This window comes from Xenopus laevis, chromosome 4L, assembly GCF_017654675.1.
Source record: "Xenopus laevis strain J_2021 chromosome 4L, Xenopus_laevis_v10.1, whole genome shotgun sequence".
Taxonomy (NCBI): Eukaryota; Metazoa; Chordata; class Amphibia; order Anura; family Pipidae; genus Xenopus; species Xenopus laevis.
The window spans coordinates 23025792-23045354 of NC_054377.1; the positions used below are offsets into that span (position 1 = coordinate 23025792).

The 19563-nt window shown below is 39.5% G+C and overlaps 1 protein-coding gene across 1 annotated transcript in view; it reads right to left on the minus strand.

Moving 5' to 3' along the window:
- Positions 1 to 12205: 12205 nt before the first annotated feature.
- The window catches only part of pnpla2.L (patatin like phospholipase domain containing 2 L homeolog), a 38205-nt gene continuing 30847 nt past the window's right edge, over positions 12206 to 19563 (minus strand). Inside the window, exons 6-10 of the mRNA XM_018257536.2 lie at positions 18011 to 18071; positions 16736 to 16906; positions 15770 to 15902; positions 15472 to 15594; positions 12206 to 12887 (exon numbers count right to left, since the gene is read on the minus strand). Of these exons, the coding sequence (XP_018113025.1) occupies positions 12602 to 12887; positions 15472 to 15594; positions 15770 to 15902; positions 16736 to 16906; positions 18011 to 18071 (774 nt within the window). The 3' untranslated portion in view covers positions 12206 to 12601. The remainder of the gene's footprint in view (positions 12888 to 15471; positions 15595 to 15769; positions 15903 to 16735; positions 16907 to 18010; positions 18072 to 19563) is intronic.

Genomic DNA, 19563 nt, shown 5'->3' on the forward strand with positions numbered 1-19563 from the left:
AAATCTCTTCTTCGGGGCGACTGCCCGTCGGCTAGAATCTTTGGGGCAACTAATCTCCCCGAACTGCCACCCGCCAGATAGAATGTAAATTGCCGGTGGGATGGCAATCCGTACGCTTCGTTTTCCGAAGTCGCCTGTAGTTGCTTAATGAGGAAACGAAGTGCTCCGAGTGCCATCTCGGTGGCGATTTACATTCTATCCGGCGGGAGGCAGTTTGGGGAGATTAGTCGCCCCAAAGATTCTAGCCGACAGGAAGCAGTTCGTGGAGATTAGTCGCCCCGAAGAAGAGGAGATTTATCGCCGGGCGACTAAATATCCCCGTATCTGAGAGTGTGTCTCTGCCCTGATATGGTAAAATTGAACTGATATGCATGAACTATAAATATATCATAATCTCTTATGTTTCTACCGATTTGATGTAAATGCAGCAAATATGGCACAAATATCCTGCTGCAAATTTTCCTGCTTGATAAGTATTACAGAAGGAGTGAAGTTTCAGAGGTTTATGCTGGTACTCGTAAAGATAAGATTTATAGTTTAAAGGAGAAGTAGAGCTGGTCACTGGGGGGTGCCAAATGTTAGGCACCCACCCCAGTGATTGTATTTGATACCCAGAGCCTGTGCTTCTGTGCACCATGGATTGATCCTCTTCCTGCTTCTTCTTTCTTCATGCAGGTATGCATGTCCAGCAGAGCAGTCGGACTTTAACAAAAAGCCGACTTTTTCACTTTACTGCACTAAAGGGGGGCCTAAAGGGGGGCCCTGCTGTGCTGCACCTTTCGAAATAGCCGGGCCTCCCTTGCCGCATCTGCCGTAGTCCTGAACAGCCAAAGTCCTGAAAAGCCGAAGTTGAAGTCCTGAAGTCGCGAAAAGACCCAAAGTCACAAAAGGTGCTGAAATTAAATTTCTGAAGCCACAAGTTTATTTCTACTGAACACCAATGTGTGTTTTTTTATTTTATTAAACCCCTGGCCACCAATGTATTATTTTAATACTCTATAGGCCCCTGCCACCAATGTTTTTTTTTTGAAAAAAAGTTTTATTTAACTTAAAGGTCTGGCCCTGGTCACCAATTTTTTCTTTAAAAAAAAACATATATGGGGGGCCTTGGAGCCAATGTTTAAAAAAAAAAAAACTTTTATGGGGGGGCCCTGGTTATCTTTATTCTTTTTTTTTAACTTGTACGGGGCCCTGACCACCAATTTTCTTTTAAAAAAAAACTTTTATAGGGGCCCTGGCACCACAGTTTTTTTTAACTTATAAGGGGGCCCTGACTATCATTGGCTTTTTATAACGTGTGTGGTGGGTTTACCATTTTTAGCGCTGATGTCTGTGTGGTCTTTTAACGTGGTGTGGGGTGGGCAGGGCACGGGGGGCCCCAAAAATGTTGTTGTATGGGGCCCCGTAATTTCTAGTGGTGCCCCTGTACGTGCATCTAATCCTTTCTCAATGGCCCTCATTTCTCAAGCTATTGGCTCAGCCCTTTCAGCACTACATGTAGGTAATTTATCTTTACTCTTTTGGATATAACAACTGATGTTTGCTGCAATCAATTAGAGCAGTTTAAGTTTCCCTTTAAAATTTAAATGTATTTCCCATATTTATATAGCTCCAACACTTTTATGCAGCACTTTACAGAGTTTATACATTATTCACATCAGTCCCTGTCCCTTTGGAGCTTACAATTAAAGGTCACAATCATACACACTATGGACAAATTTATCAGGAGCCAATTAACCGGCCTGTAGGTTTTTGTTGTGTGATGGGAAACTGGAGTGGCCATGCAGACTGGGAGAATACACAAACTCTTTGTTGATAGAGCCCAAGCACAATTTCTCATATTGCAGGTTTGGTCTTTCTGCCTTGAAAAGTTAAATTAAAAGTCAATATTGCCATGTTTGTGGAAAGGTTTGTGGCTACTGAAAGGTGCAAACACCGAACACGTTCAGTATATGAAATACCCTGCAGTGCTCTACCCTGCAGCTTTTCTATCATCATCTCTTCTATGATGACTTAATGCCTCATCTCAGGGACAGGGCAGGGATAGTAGAAACTGGACACATCCTCCCAGTACAGTTGGCTTCTTAGCTTGTTGTGTAATGCTAAACGTATATATCTGCACCAACCTAAGCAGTGACGTTTTGCAGAACATACCACAGGGAAACTAAAAAGGTAAGGGACAATTGGCTCTATAGTTGTTGCAAAACTACAACTCAGGACCAGAACTAGGGGTAGACAGAAAAGGCACCTACCTAGGGTGCAACAATGAGGGGGCACTGGGCAGGTACCTGTTGAAGCTACCCCATAATAGGGTTTGTATGCTCCTGGGTTCACCGATCTCGCCTTTTGTCAGCGAAGTGGCCGGATGGGTTGCCTTGGTCTGCCCCTGCGACAACTTCTAGCATTCTTCCATTCATGGGAGTTATAATTCTGCTACATGATGTGCTGATGTGACAAATGTCTCCAGTTTCTAATACTGATAATAGTGTATAACGGGTGCAAGCAATGGTTTTCAAGAGGTTGTTCTTGGCCTTCAGATCACCAGAAATATATACTTTTTTCAATTACGTAATATTTTCTACTTGTGACTGTTTTTCTAATATTGATGTTTAAAGTTTCATTTTTCAGCTTTTTATGTCTTTTTAAAGCAGCTCTGTGGGGGAGGGGTCACCGACTGTGTAAACTATTCTAAATTGATACCAGTGGCATAACTAGAGTGCGCCGGGCCCCCCTGCAAAAAAATCTTTAGAAGGGCCTGGCACACTCTGATTCCCATCCTCCTGCCCACTTCCCGCCTCCGCCTTGCCCATATCCTGCTTCCACCCCGCCCACTCCCTGCCCTTCTATAGTTACGCCACTGCCTCTGTAAGGGATACTGTCATGGGAAAAAACATTTTTTTCAAAATGAATCGGTTAATAGTGCTGCTCCAGCAAAATTTTGCGCTGAAATCCATTTCTCAAAAGAGCAAACAGATTTTTTTATATTCAATTTTGAAATCTGACATGGGGGTAGACATATTGTCAATTTCCCAGGTGGCCCAAGTCATGTGACTTGTGCTCTGATAAACTTCAAACACACTTTACTGCTGTACTGCAAGTTGGAGTGATATCGCCCCCTCCCTTTTGCCCCCCAGCAGCTAAACAAAAGAACAATGGGAAGGTAACCAGATAACAGCTCCCTAACACAAGATAACAGCTGCCTGGTAGATCTAAGAACAACACTCAATAGTAAAAACCCATGTCCCACTGAGACACATTCAGTTACATTGAGAAGGAAAAACAGCAGCCTGCCAGAAAGCATTTCTCTCCTAAAGTGCAGGCACTAGTCACATGACCAGGGGAAGCTGGGAAATTTACAAAATGTCTATGTCCCCATGTCAGATTTCAAAATTGAATATAAAAAATCTGTTTGCTCTTTTGAGAAATGGATTTCAGTGCAGAATTCTGCTGGAGTAGCACTATTAACTGATTCATTTTGAAAAAAAAGTTTTTTCCCAAAAAAAAGACTCATTTATAAACACTGGGCAAATTTGCTATTGTGCAGTAACCCAGATAATTGCTTTCAGTGTTCATCCTGCAGCTGCAAGAAAAATCACTATTGGTTGCTATTTACCCAGTGTTTATAAATGAGCCCCACAGATTTTGGCAAATCACCCAAAATCTGCCCTATGTATCACTAGAATACTTGAATTCAGCCATGAATGACCCATAGACAACTCTTTTTCATAATTTAGGCTGTTTCTCTCTCTGTCTAGATCCAGCCACCACCCTTTCATACCAGACATAGAATGTCGGCTTAGTTTCACAAAATGTAGCTTTTTGGCCAGATGGATTTCCAGGAGATGCACACTTAAATTAAAATCTGCTGGTTTAAGCTCCATATATCAGATTAGAAAGTGCCAGCTTGATTTCATTTTGCACCTTGTTTGTATATCTGTTTACTCAGGTTGGTAGTACATCCCAAGTGATTCTACGGCCTTGCAAACACCGATGATTATCACTTTCTCTAGGCTGCATTGAGATCAGAGTTGTAACAACTCCGGGCCGCCCCCCCTTCACCCCCCCCCCCCCGTGAAAAATCTTGAAGGGGCCCGGTGCCGGCGCTGGCTGCAGGAAACAGTATCCCCGGCTCTCCCCTCCCGCCCACCAGCAGGTTCGGGCAGCCCCTACCCCGGCGATTAATCTTTGAATGGGCCCAGCAGCAACTGCAGAGGGGGCCCGTGCTGGCTGCAGGAAGCAGTATCTCTGGCTCTCCCCTCCTGCCCACCAATTCAGGGCCAACCCTCCCCTGACAAAAAATCTTGAAGGGGCCCGGATCAGTGACCCCCATTTGAAAGCTGGAAAGAGTCAGAAGAAGAAGGCAAATAATTCAAAAGCTATTAAAAAAAAAAATTAAGACCAAATGAAAAGTTTCTTAGAATTAGTCATTCTATAACATACTGTTGACTTAAAGGCGAGTCCCATATGCAGTCTTCAGGTTCTCCAACAACAATCAATGTTACCAAAAAGTTCTGGGATAATAAAGCAGGGATGCACCGAATCCACTATTTTTCGGAATCCTTTGCGAAAGATTCCTAATTTAGGTATGGGAAATCCCAATTAGGTATGGGAAGGGGAAAACATTTTTTACTTCTTTGTTTTTTGGGAAAAAGTCACGTGATTTCCCTCCTCGCCCCTAATTTGAATACGCAAATTAGGATTCGATTCGGCCGGGCAGAAGGTTTCGTCCGAATCCTGCTGAAAAAGGCCGAATCCTGAACCGAACCCTAGATTCGGTGCATCCCTATAATAAAGAGAATTTAAACCCTACATTTTTAAGAAGATGGTATACTGGCCCTTTAAGATGCCTTTCAGAAATCTTAAATAAGACAGTAGTGCAATGGGAAATTGCTCCTCCTTGGCTGATAAAAAATAGTATAAATAGCCAAAAAAAAGGAAAGCTTCATCCAAACTGTGCATTTGTGATGTAATATGGTAACAAGTACAGAAGCCTTATTTACATTGTTTAGATTGGTTAGTTTACGTCACATCCCCTATGGCCAGTGACCTTCCATACAGACAAATATGCTGTAATACCAGTTTTTGTATTGTGTGGTTTTTAAGTTATTAAGCTTTTTTTTATTTGCCAGCTCTCCGGTTTGCAGTTACAGCAATCGGGCTGCTAGGTTCTTAATTACCCTAGCAACTAATTTGAATAAGAGACTGGAATGAGTAGGAGAGGCCTGAATAGAAAGATGAGTAATAACAATAAATTTGTAGGCGTACAAAACATTTGTTTTTTTTTAAATGGGATCAGTGAACCCCATTTGAAAGCTGGAAAGAGTCAGAAGAAGAAGGCAAATCATTCAAAAGCTATTAAAAAAAAAGAAAAGAAAAAATTAAGACCAAAATAATTTCAACATTAAATAAACCCAATAGATTTGTTTTGTCTCCAATAATGATTAATTATATCTTAAGGTGGCCATAGACTCAAAGATCCACTCGTTTGGTGACATCGCCAAATGAGCGGATCTTTCCCCGATATGCCACTAACTGCATGGCTATATCGGGGGTAATTCGAACGTTCGGCCATATGGCCGAATGATCGAATTACGATGCGCCAAGGGGCTCCAACGGGTCGGTCGGGTAAAAATCCAACCTTCCCGATCGATATCGTGGCCAGATATCGATCGGGAAGACCCGTCGGAAGCCCCCATACACGGGCAGATAAGCTGTCAAATCGGTCCAAACGACCGATATCGGCAGCTTTATCTGGCCACCTTTAGTTTGGATCAAGTACAAAGTGCTGCTTTATTATTACAGAGAAAAAGGAAATAATTTTGGAATCATTTTGATAAATGGACTCTATGGCCTTCCCATAGTTTCTGAGCTTTCTAGATAACTGATTTCCAGATAACAGATCCCATTCCTGTACTTAATTTGGGTTGACTCAAAGGGGAAAAAGCATATTAAGTTCAACTCTTCACTGTATCTCCCATAATCACTGCCCTATAAAGGACTTTACACTGTAAAAGTGACACCTGAACGAGCACAAATAACATGTGCAAATGTATGTGAGTCCACAACAAATATTTGTCTAATGGACTTTGTTACCCATGTGAGATCCTGAGTCTGCCGTCACCTAAAGCAATGGACCGGATACCATCCTCCCACACTCAGGGCCCCGATTAGAAACAATAGAGCCCTGCCTTTTCATCTCTTGATACACAAGCTTATATATATTTATATACTCTTTCGAGCAGGGTCCCCTTTTATCTCTTACATCAGTTATCAGTTGAATTGTATATGTTATCTGTATTTTCAATATATACAGCCATTTACTGAGGATTATGTTGGACTGCCCTAATATAATATCATTGTAAAAACAAGTAGTGATGGGCGAATTTAATCGGCAGGTGCGAATTCGCGGCAAATACCCACAATTTGCAGCCCAGCGATTATGCGCCGGCGTCCAAAAAAACGTCCAAAAAAAACCAAACAGACGCCAGCGTCAAAAATGAGACGCTGGTGCCGTTTAGCGAATTTTTCGCCCATCGCTAGTAACAAGGTATCTTAGATTGTAAACTCTTACGATCAGGGCCATATGGTGCTATTCAAGTGGGCCATAGACGCAAAGATCCTATCGTACGAATCGAGGATTCGTACGATTTTCATATCATGTGTGGCGAGTGCCGTCATTTTTCGTCCAGCGGAGATCAGTCATTTGGTCAATTGGACAGGTTTGATTTTGACCCGGCTGATCCCACCGGAGCCCATTGCACATCGTGATCGATTGTTCGGCCATACGTTCAGATTACCCCCCAATATAGCCATGCTCGTTAATGGCATATCGGGGAAAGATCCAATCGTTTGGCGATGTCGCCAAACGAGCGGATCTTTGCGTATATGGCCACCTTTATTCTGCAACCTTTGTTTGTTATTATTTTTATATATACATTCAGTTCTCAAGAAGGGCCCTGACAGTTGTACTCAATGTTGGCCCCAGATAATCCAGTCCAACCCTGTGATACCTGTGAATCAATTGCTGTGTGCTGCTGCACTTATTGCTCTTCCATTATATCTGTAAATTAGATATATTGCAGGTCCTCGTCCTGTTCACAGTAACAAATGCGACTTTAGCTTTGATGAACTTGTATAGTATATTTACTAGAGGTGCACCAAATCCACTATTTTGGATTCGGCCGAATCCCCGAATCCTTTGTGAAAGATTTGGCAAAATACCGAACCAAATCTGAATCCTAATTTGCATATGCAAATTAGTGGTGTGAAGGGGAAAACATTTTTACTACCTTGTTTTGTGACAAAAAGTCATACGATTTCCTCCCTGCCCCTAATTTGGATATGCAAATTAGGATTTGGTTTGGCCGGGCAGAAGGATTCGACCAAATCCAAATCCTGCTGAAAAAGGCAGAATCCAGGCTGAATCCCCAACCTAGTCCTGGATTCGGTGCATCCCTAATATTTACATGGTACTTACTTGCAATGTCTTTATTCCTAAGGTTTTGTATGCATGTATGTAGAACTCATAAGTACAGTACAGCCACCCAGCCAACCTACACAGAAATAATATTGTAGACAAACTTAATGAAATAATAAACATTTATTTATCATATTTACAGAAAGAGCTTTTCCAGTTGCATTTTATCTGCTATGTAAAACAAAGGGAAAAAAAGTGCAGCGTCGCAATGTACATATTTATATAATACATTTACAATTGCATATATGTGAAAGGTATTTGTGGCACATTTTATAGTGGTGCAGAATATGGCTATACACATACAGTAAGGGCTAATTGGCTGGTCTTCTCCAACACAAAACTAACCTGAAGATAAAAGGTGTTATACAACCAAAGGATACAGTGCTAAAAAAACAAAACTCGAACGGATATACTGTATAATCATAATTTGCTGGAGGGCACAAATATTTATGGATGACCAGCAGGCAGACACTGGAGCCATAAGGGATCCTGTCTGTTTCAAGAAAGACCAGTAACTGATTCATATTCTCTAAGATTATACTAGGGGGCACATTTACTAAGGCTTGAAGTGAATTTTCGAATTCAAAAACTTTGAATTTCGAAGTAATTTTTGGGTACTTCGACCATCGAATAGGCGGAATTCGACTTCGATTTGAAAATACTTCGAATATTTGACCATTCGAAAATTGAAGTACTGTCTTTTTTAAAAACGTTGACTTCGACACTTCGCCGCCTTAAACCTGCCGAATTGCTATGTTAGCCTATGGGGACCTCCTAGAACCTATAGGCAAAATTTGGCTAAGTTTTAAAAAGTCAAAGTATTTTTTTTTTTTGAAAATCGTTCGATCGTTCGATTAAATCGTTTGATTCAAACAATTTCTACGATCGATCGATCGATTTTAATTTGACCAAAAAAAGTTCGACTATCGAATTTGGCCAATTCGATGGTCGAATTTCGACCCTTGATAAATGTGCCCCCGAGTGTTGCTTTCTAGTAACATGGCTGCTCTGCCCCGAATACATCTCAACAGTTGGGTTTCCAGGAAATCCCAGTCTGCATAAGACTATTAAATATTACACTATAGACCAGATTAAATTCAGTGAGAAAAAGTTCTCATGGTTTATGACGTGAAAACATGGACAAGATTCAATTTAGAGGAGAAAAACTTTTCTCCTAATTAAGTTCCAGTTTTTTCCCCATAGACTTCAACAGAGTTTTCATGTGATAAACAATGAGATAAGTTATTCTGAATTGTATCTTGTCCATGACTTTTCATGTGATAAACCCTTTTCTCACTGAATTGAATCTGGCCCTATATGTGAAGCAGTCAGTAGGACATCTGGATTGAGAACTGGATATCTAGACGTCTCTTCCCTGCGGAAGAACTAAATATATAACAATGAAGGCAAAAATAATGGAACAAATGGATACCTACAGAAGAAGTGCAAAAAGTTTTTCAGAGCATAAATCTGGTCAGAAAAGAAATAAAACATATGGTGTATGGAATCTATTATCTGGAATGCTTGGGACCTAGGGTATTATGGATAAGGGATCTGTGTGTAATTTGGAGCACCAATCCTTAAGGCATCTAAAATACACATTAAAACATTAAAAAATATTTTGCCACCAGCAGCTTAGCTACCAAAATATACAAGGTGTTCCTGTATTTTGGAGCATTTTGGACAGAGTTTCCACATGACAGATTCCACTGGCTGGCTAATAAAACTATTTCAGCATCAAGGGGCAACGTAACCTTTGTTCAACTTAAATTTGAGGTAGAAAGCTGCTATAATTTAGGAAACGTAGGGTCTCCCTGAGGAGAACTTGTTGTGGGTCACCTTGCAGGGATTACCCGTTGTGAGGTAAAACAGAACTAGAACTGAAAATAGTCTGTAAATAAAAACAGCATAATATATATATATATATATATATATATATTAACAAAAGAATACCGCACCCAACAGGCTCAGTTAAGTTAACTGATTTTAATAGACAAACAAAAGAAATGATAGATAGTTTAGTGTTTTATATATATATATATATATATATATATATATATATATATATATATATATATATCATTTCTTTTGTTTGTCTATTAAAATCAGTTAACTTAACTGAGCCTGTTGGGTGCGGTATTCTTTTGTTAATATATATATATACACACACATGGAGCAAAAGTTAGTATATGAAATACAAATAAATAGTAAATGAAAAGCCTCTAATTAGAAAATAATAAGTAAATTCCAGTGTTGATTTTGGGGTTCGTTGATATAATAATTAAGTAAGAAAGATACTGTGAATATCTGAAATGGAAACTGTGGTGGTCAAATGACAGACGGAGATGATTGATGTATTAAAAAGGTAGGGAACCTTGTGTCCTAAGATTTCCAGCAAATATTAAATATGAAACATACTATGCCTGGGTCACAATGAGCCTATACATGTCAATCCTTTGGGGGGTCCATTAAACCCACCTACCAACCCACGCCCAACCTAGCCTGGCAATTCACCCCTATTTGTATACCTGTCCCATCTCTAATGTCATGAAGGGGACTGGGTAGCACAGGCATGCACCTATAAATACAGGCTGACAGAGGCATAAATAGGACATTGTAAGGGGGGCTGGGTGGGCAGAAGGGTTTGGCAAAAACATGCAAAACGTGTGGATGTCGCCCCAAACCCAACTGACCCGTGAGTTTCAGGTCTACCCACAGATCACTACCAGACATGTCAGTTCTAGCAAAGAAAAGTAGCCTGCATTTTGGGTCCTGCTACAAAACACTTCACCATCTACAATGACTTATTCAGTGATTCCAATCAGAGATCACATTCTGTACCACCTTCACTCTTCAGCCTCAAAACCCTCACACCTTCCAGTACCTATTCCAGTGCCTACTCCACTCATCATACCCCATTGCCTATTTTCTTTGTTCCAGAATGGCGCACAGATTCCTTGCAATATGGAACAAACCACAACACAAACAATCTCAGTACACCTACTAGACTTCATTCTGTTCATGCTGGGGGATTTGGGGTACAACCCCAAAGATAATGGTACTTGTACACAGAAAAAGACAGTTGGCCTTTATCTGACCACGCTGTCTGGCCTTGGGGTCCATGGATGAACATACAGAGCAGCCAATAGACTGTTGCTCAAGAATAAAAATCTTTTTGGTGTATATTGTAGGCCATCATTAAATTCACTGGTTAAACAGATGGATTGCATGGGCATTACGGTATGTGTGGTCTGCTTACGTTTCATCCATATATATATATATATATATACTGACATAAGAGAAATACATTGACGTTTAGAAATACTGAAGGCCTATACCTGAATATCAGAGCTGGCAGAACTACTAGTTCAAGGCTGGACAGTAACACTTTAAACATACACTGACCCAAAGCACTTTCATGTACCATCTATCCCCAAATGAACAATTCACTTGCCAACTTTCAACCTATACCACCCTAGGAGGTAAGTCATTTTTCTCTACAGTATTTCATATAGAATAGTTGTCAAACGTCCCAATAAACAGAGCTAAAATAATGAGTTAAATGGCTTTTTCACTTATAAGATGGCCCATAAATAAATGTAAAAGTAACCTATAGGGCCTTTTTATATTAAACAAAATATTTATCTAATTCCAAAAGCTTGTAGGCACATATAATACCCACATGGAGTAAAATATATATATGGATAGCTAGACAAAAAAAACTTAAAAACAAGATAAATCGTAAAGAGATTTTAGCATTACGGTACGGGATAACTCTAAATCCCTTTATGACCAAAAGGACCCATAACCTTGTGTGCATTAAAGAGGTTGTTCACCTTTGAGTTTAACTTTTAGTTAATCTTTTAGTTAATCTTTTTGATATAGCGTGTGACCTTCTGAGATGATTTGCAATTGGTTTTTATTTTTTATGATTTGTGAGTTATTTTATTCAGTGAATTTTATTCAGATGAATAGGGAAGGGACTTAATAGGAAGAGGAATGATAAAAAGTTGTAATAAGAATAATAATAATAATAATAATATTAAAGGTTAAGAGTTACAGAGCATTTGTTTTTAGTTGGGGTCAGTGACCCCCATTTCAAGAAGATGAAGGCAAAATTAAAAACTATAAAAAAATAAATAAATACAAATATAATAATGAAGACCAATTGAAAAGTTGCTTAAAATTGGCCATTCTAAAAGTTAACTTAAAGGTGAACCACCCTCAATTTCTCTTCTTCTGCAGCACATCCTTGCCTAGAAACCCATGGCTCAAGTGAAATTGCACCCTGCTGAGTGACAAACATGATTTACCTGTAGAGAAATGTCTATACTTGTATCTAACAAGACCCTACTGAAATGGTCAGGTAACCTTAAGCATCCCTGATTATGCCTATTCCTTCCCATGGAAGTGCATTTGTGTGGATCATGTTGCAAAGAAATCTCTATTTTTTGGGAGGCCATCTTTCCCCATAAAATTGCTCCCAATACCATTAGGTACATATTTGAGTATCAATTTTTCATCTAAGTTTCTGTTTTTGTAAGTGTTATACAATGTATGCTACTATATGGTGAGAAAGCATCACTCCCTTAGAGTGTATGTTGGTCTTCACTGTAATTGCTCCTGTATTGGCAATACAGCATACAGTTTTAACATGAGGTTAAAACACCTCATATACATTTACTTCGATAATGGCAAAATATCCAACATGTTGATACTACCATTCCACCTCCCTGCTCCAATCAAACGTCCATTTTGTTGTGATTATCACCACCATCATGGTCCCTGTAGGATTTAAAATCCATCTCCACGGAAGGCTTTGTGTTTTTTCTCCTCCCGAGCAAGTTTTTTCTCCTCCCGAGCAAGTCTTTGTGAAGTTCACGGAAGCCACAGAGATGTAATTTTTGAAGATGAACCACATTAGCCTTTGCAAAATCCAACTCTTATCTTTACGAAGATTTGATCTAACTTAGTGAATATCATCTCCAACAGAGTTAGGCCACAGAGAAGACCATATTTAGGCCACTGCAAGCACAGAGATCAAAGTCCATAACCTCCTATAAGCCTTCATCTCAAAGATGGTCATTGCTAGACATTTAAATGTCTATTGTGGCAGGAAGGCCTTCAAAAAGTCTCATTGCTGCTCTCTTTGCTCACATCAACCATGATTAGGCTGTCAGGGTCCATAGAAAGAGATGGTTCTTGCTGATGGTGATAGAGAGTGGCTTGCATGTCAACGTTGATACAGAAGAGTCCTGGCATCAACTGCCTTTGATATTCCTCCCATTTCTGCATCATGTCCATGAGAGAGGTGCTAGTTCTTACCCATCTGGGCAAACAGTCACTGGAAGTAAAAGCTAGGGGGACAGACAGGCTCTGGGCTCGCCTCAACTCCAAGTGGTAATAAAGCCTATTGAACAAAAGGGTAAAAACATCAACATTCAGTAAGGCTGAATAATTCTTAGTCAAACTGATCAAGATGACAATAGTATCCATGTGTTTCTACCCCCCCTTCTCAGTACAACAGGAGTAGACTTTGGCAAAGAACAGCCAACACATGGACACCGAACGTAGTGTTACATCTATATCTTTAGCTATTTACTAGTCAACTTCTGGGGGCAGACTGACAATAGATACAAAGTGTTTCAAAGTCAAGCAGTGCCCCTTCGGCCAACACTGTGGAACTGACCGTTTTATTATCAGGGTCAGCCAGAGTACTAGAGGTTCTCCTGATGGGCCGAGGCTCTAGTCCTTAGCCACTTCTTATTCGACAGTAAAAATATATAACCTATACATCATTTTAGCACTGTATCCATCTAATTGTTATGTGAGTGGGCCATCGCTGTCAAGTTTGCAGGTGGAACCCAGACTTGCAGCTTTGGATTTATCAGGGAGCACAACAGAACATTACATTGCTATGCAATAGATATCAATGTAATTTGAAGATGGCCACATCCAATAACATATTTTCATGATGACCAAATTATGCTGTAAATTGATGAATTTAACTGATCTACTGAGAAACACTACTAGACATACCAGGAATAGCTTACCACAGGTAAATAGAACCTTAAAGGGGTGCTTCGCATTTCCGTTAACTTTTAGTATGTTATATAATTCTAAGCAACTTTTCAATTGGTCTTCATTTTTTTTTTAAATTGTTTTTAAATTATTTGCCTTCTTCTTCTGACTCTTTCCAGCTTTCAAATGAGAGTCACTGACCCCAGATAAAAACAAATGCTCTGTGAGGCTACACATTTATTGTAATTGCTCATTTTTATTACTAATCTTTCTATGCAGGCCCTCTCCTATTCATAATCCAGTCTCTTATACAAATCAATGCATGTTTGCTAGGGTAATTGGGCTAATGGTGGTAATAATCGGTCACACTGGATTGAATTATTCCAGGGATAAAAATACCATTTTTAAACCTAAAACCACCAATGATGTTTTACTGAGAGATAATTATTGTGTGTTATAAAATAAACAGGAAAGACCATACTGGTGTCTTTACTGAGAAGAGTAACATCGCTATAGAGAGCAGAGGAAAGTTTTGTGACGTTGTTCAGGAAATTAACAGCAGGCAGTGCTATTGTCATAATATTAGTGTAAAAACTGCTAATATCATATGACTTTAAAAATAAAATACATATAAAATGCAAAAAATGCACAAAAGAGCACTCTTAGCAAGATTACATTAATTTATTTGGAGGGTTTACATCTGAAATTTACTGCACCTATCCATGTACTAATTCTCTGGCGGTGCACATAATGAGCTTTATTTTCCCTCTAACAGGATCAAAAGCATGAACTTTTGGAATCCATTGTTATAAATAGGTTAATACAGCCTTTCCCTCAAAGGAAATTAAGTCGGAATATTCTGGGGAATATTCTTGAGCCAGCAGTTTGGTTTTGTGCATGACTCTGCAGGTTTCAGCTCACTGATAGGTTTAGTACATTACTTTTATTGTTACGCCAGTGCTTGACCTGGAAAAGTCCTGAAAAACTGGATACTTTAGACAGCTAATTGTGTAATGGGATATAGCGGCTTATAACTGAATGCCTATAGATCATGAGAAAAGTTATATAATAGTAAATCCCATGGTCCCATTGTCATTACACAGTTCATACATATATTTTACGTATATAATATAATCTCATACTGATGACATAGTGGATAGAAAAGATTATAATATAATTTACATACCACATGTACACAAACATATACAGTTAGCCTACCTAACCTAGAATTCATCTGTGCTATTCCAAGGTCTTGGGTTCAGTTCCAGACAGGGCACATAAACACAAGGGGTCATTTACCTAGACCCTAAATGTAGGTAAATTGGTGCAAAATCACGGCCATTAATGCTATTCAAAGAACACTTCTATCAGGTTCTGCACCTCACGCTAGACAAAAAAAATCTGGTACAGCGGCAGCAGGATCAAGGCAGCCCTTTCCTTACAGGCAAGCATAGCATTACTGGATAACGGATCTTTACGTAATTTGGGTCTTTATGCCTTAAATCTACTAGAAATTCATTTAAACATTGAATAAATAAATAGGCTGGTTTTGCTTCCAATAAGGATTAATTATATCTTAGTTGGGATCAAGTACAAGTTATTGTTTTATTATAACAGAGAAAAAGGAAATCATTTTTAAAAATTTGGATTATTTGGATAAAATGGAGTCTAAGGGAGACAGCCATTCCGTAATTCGGAGCATTCTGGATATTGGGTTTCCGGATAAGGGATCCTATACCTGTACCTTTTTTTCTGCCATACAGTGATGGTGAAGGTACTCTGCCTGTCAGGGCTGTATTTAGGCACCCCCAACATACGGAAGTGACATCACCGGCCTACATCACATTCGGATTGCGACATGCCAAGGCCTGCACCCCAATTATAGGCCACCTGTCCAAGGGTGCTGATTGCAATGAATAACTGTATCACCTTGCACTCTGCAGTCACATAAATATATATAAATATTTATATACCTAGCTGTAATATGGTTTCCCAGCTGTTTCTTTGCATTGCGTAAGACATAGCGACACACTTTCCTGGTCTGGTCCTTGATCCACTCAATATCTTCAGGAACATCAGGAAGCCATTCCAAAAGTCTGTAATAAGGTAGCAGATACACCATAAGTGAGGGAGGTGCACATATCACCAAACAGTGAAACACACACGTACAACTAGACCGCCTACACATAATACGTACATACATATATATTTAAAAAAACAAACGTAGGTATTCCAACCACCCACATTCTTAGTTAGTGCTCTGTTCCATACCTGACAGTGAAAGATACAGCTGATTCCAGGGGAAGAGTATACGGCAACATGAGTGCAGATGCCATCCGCACAGGTAGCATATTGGATATAGAAAGATACACGCTGCGCTTTTCTTTGCAAGCTTCCAGAAGAGCTATGGGGGTGAAATAAACAAGTGTCAGATATTCAGGGACCTTAAACCGTATACATGTTCTGTATGGCTATTTTATTGGAGAAAGTGCAACCAATATTTACAGTTTGAATTAATGCAAGTAGGCAGATATAACATACCTCAGTTTATATAACATACTTTAAAGGGGTGAGTCACCTTTAAGGTAAATTTTATTATATTATAGAACGGACAATTCTAAGCAACTTTACAATTGGTTTTCATTATTTATAGTTTTATAGTCATTTGCCTTTTTCTTCTGACTCTTTGCAGCTTTCAAATGGCAGTCGCTGACTCCCTTCTACAAAACAAATGCTCTGTAAGGCTACACATTTATTGTTATTGTTACTTTTTATTACTGATCCTTCTATTCAGGCCTCTCCTATTCATATTCCAGTCTCTTACTCAAATCAATGCATGGTTGCTAGGGTAATTTGGACCCTAGTTACAAGATTGCTTAAGATGCAAATTGAAGAGCTGCTGAATAAAAAGCTAAATAACAAAAAAAAACTTCAATAGTAATAATAAAATGAAAACCAATTGCAAATTGTCTCAGAATATCACTCTCTACATCATACCAAAAGTTATCTCAAAGGTGAACAACCCCTTTTATCATTTACTGGTAGAACTGCTCTAGGACCAGTAACTCCCTACAACATAAAAAAGGTAGTTTATCTTTTAGAATGTTACAGAATGGCCTATTTTAGATTACTTTTTAATTGGTCTTCTTTTTCTGCCTAGCGTTTGCAGTTTAAAATGCCATCTGGCCATCAACATTATTTAAAGTAATAGTAATGGATATGTTGCTTGGACTTTACCTTGGTTAAGTCGTTGAGGCAGATGTTCAAATATGTGTTCCTCAGCTGCCTGCACTGCTGCACTGACTTCTTCTGGCTCCTCGTTTTCTCTAATCTCATCATTCTCATTGGCTATGTTTTCAGGAGCTGGAAGTGCAAGAGGCCTGTCAGGCTGAGGTCTGTTTAACAGTCCTAGGGGATAAAAAAAATATAATGTTTAGTTATAATAAACAAGAAATAATGAACACAAACCCAGTATTTTTATTACCTGGCCAACCCACACAAATAAAATGCAAAAACTGCTCATTTCTCTCCTTTTAAGTTAACACTTAGGGGCTGATTCACTAAGGGTCGAATATCGAGGGTTAATTAACCCTCGATATTCGACTAGGATTTAGCGCAAATACTGCGATCGTACGATCGAAGGATTATTCCTTTGATCGAACGATTAAATCCTTCGAATCGAACGATTCGAAGGATTTTAATCCAACGATCGAAGGAATATCCTTCGATCAAAAAAACTAAGGAAAGCCTATGGGGACCTTCCCCATAGGCTAACATTGACTTCGGTAGCTTTTAGCTGCCGAAGTAGGGAGTCGAAGTTTTTTTTAAAGAGACAGTACTTCGACTATCGAATGGTCGAATAGTCGAACGATTTTTAGTTCGAATCCTTCGATTCTAAGTCGTAGTCGAAGGTCGAAGTAGCCCATTCGATGGTCGAAGTAGCCCAAAAAATACTTCGAAATTCGAAGTTTTTTTTACTTCGAATCTTTCACTCGAATTTAGTGAATCGGCCCCTTATTGTGTTCTAGACTGGAGGAATGTCTATTATTATGTCTATATTAAATCACCTATACCAAAATAAACAGAACAATGAAGGGCTTTGAAATTCCACAAGATGGAGCTACAACCCATTAAACTATGGTGCATTTTTACTATTTCCCCACTGGGGCATTGTAGGTAGACGCAGCACGGACTATTTGCCTGAATAATCTTCTCAGCCAGCTCACACTGGAGCAGAGGAGTAACAATAAAGAATTTTAAGTTGCTATTGGGGGTCTGGACTGCGCAGTATATGCACAATAAACAGTTTATCTTCCCTGATATTTTGATGTTGGTGGGTGTCTATAAAAGATTCCTCTTTGTGCTCCTATTGATTCTAGTCAGGCTGCTGGCCCAGAAACATTCATTTGCTGTGGGCTGGCACTTTAATGTCTTTAAATCTCTTCAATATATGGCATTTGCTGATTAAAGCTGCCTATGTGCAAACGAACGAATGAATGATCCACTTATTACCATTCCTCTTGAGGAAATGTAAAGCATCTCTGTATCCCTGCTTGCACATGTCCTTAAGTACCTGCAAATTGAAGAAATATATCATGGTTACAGTTACTAAAGAAAAGGTTTATAAGCTCGTTCATGTAAATAGAAACATCTGAAAGAAAATACAGTAGAACCCCAGTTTTACATTTTTCAGGGGACCAGAAAAAAATGGTGCAAATTCTGGGAAAATATAAAATCAGGCAAATTTGTTATTCATTATATATTGGTGGGACCAAAATGTAAAACTGAAATTAGGGGATGTAAAACTGAGGTTACACAGTAAGACCTTTCTGCTAATCTCCCAACACTACAATTAAAACAGTAGGATTTAGGCCATGTCCCCAATTTGCACTGAACCTACTTAGTTATCTCCCAATTTACCGGAAATCCAGTCCATCTTCCAATAAGCCCCACCCAATTTTGGGTTCCATAATTGATACCAAGGAAACTGGAACCTTGTGGCTTTATAAGGATTCCCACTGTTCTGTTGAATTTTCTGCCAATAGATGACGTTAACACATCCCCATTCTATCACGGCACAAGACTAACCAGTAAAGCTGGCAGGGTTAAAAAAGGAGATTAAAAACAAAAGTGCACAGGATCTATCCGGTACTTTGAAAAGGGGTTGCTATAAGCTGCTGTCAATATATATTGGGGATGTGGGGTAGTTTCGGGCTCAGTATACTTAAAATACTAGGGTATATTTTGAATTTAGAGCCCTAATGTGATTATGATTTAGCTTATTGATGGGGAGACCAGGTGCACCTAAGCCTTTAGATAAAGTATCAGAGATGCCAGTTAAGATAATCGGTAGGTACTCGAAGGATGACCTGATTTTGGACAGTTTGCTTAGGGTCCACACCTGCTTTTAAAAAACCTCCTATTTTACGTGGACCTGTCAGCTTGTGGCCTGCAGTTGCACTTCACAATAGCACATGACAACCTGGATTCACTGGTTTTACTACATAGCACTATGTCTTAAAATAACAAAACTGTACCTCCATATATCCTTGCATTCATTTGCTACCCCTGTAAATGTTCAGGAAAAACAATAGGCACTTGAGACCCTATAGTGAAAGCCTTAAAGGGGTTGTTCACCTTATTTATCAAAGGTCAAGTTTGTGAGGTTCTTTCTACAGGTGGCCATACACGGGCCGATAAAAGCTGCCGACAGACCGAGTCGGCAGTTTATTGGCCCGTGTATGAAAGTCGGCCAGATCTCGATCGGATGGGATTAAAAATCCCGTCGGATCGCGGCCGCATCTGTTCGTTGATACAGTCCCGCGATCCGACCGCCCGTTTGCGTTCGCTAGGATCCGATCGTTGGGCCCAAGGGCCCACGATCGGATCAGCCCGATATTGCCCACCTCAAGGTGGGCATATCAGAGGGAGATCCGCTCGTTTGGCGACATCGCCAAACAAGCGGATCTCTCCTTGAATGTTTGCTTATTTATGAAAAAACCTGAATGTAAAAACTCGATTAAATGCAATCCGGGAAAAAACACGAATGCCTTAAATTTATAGGC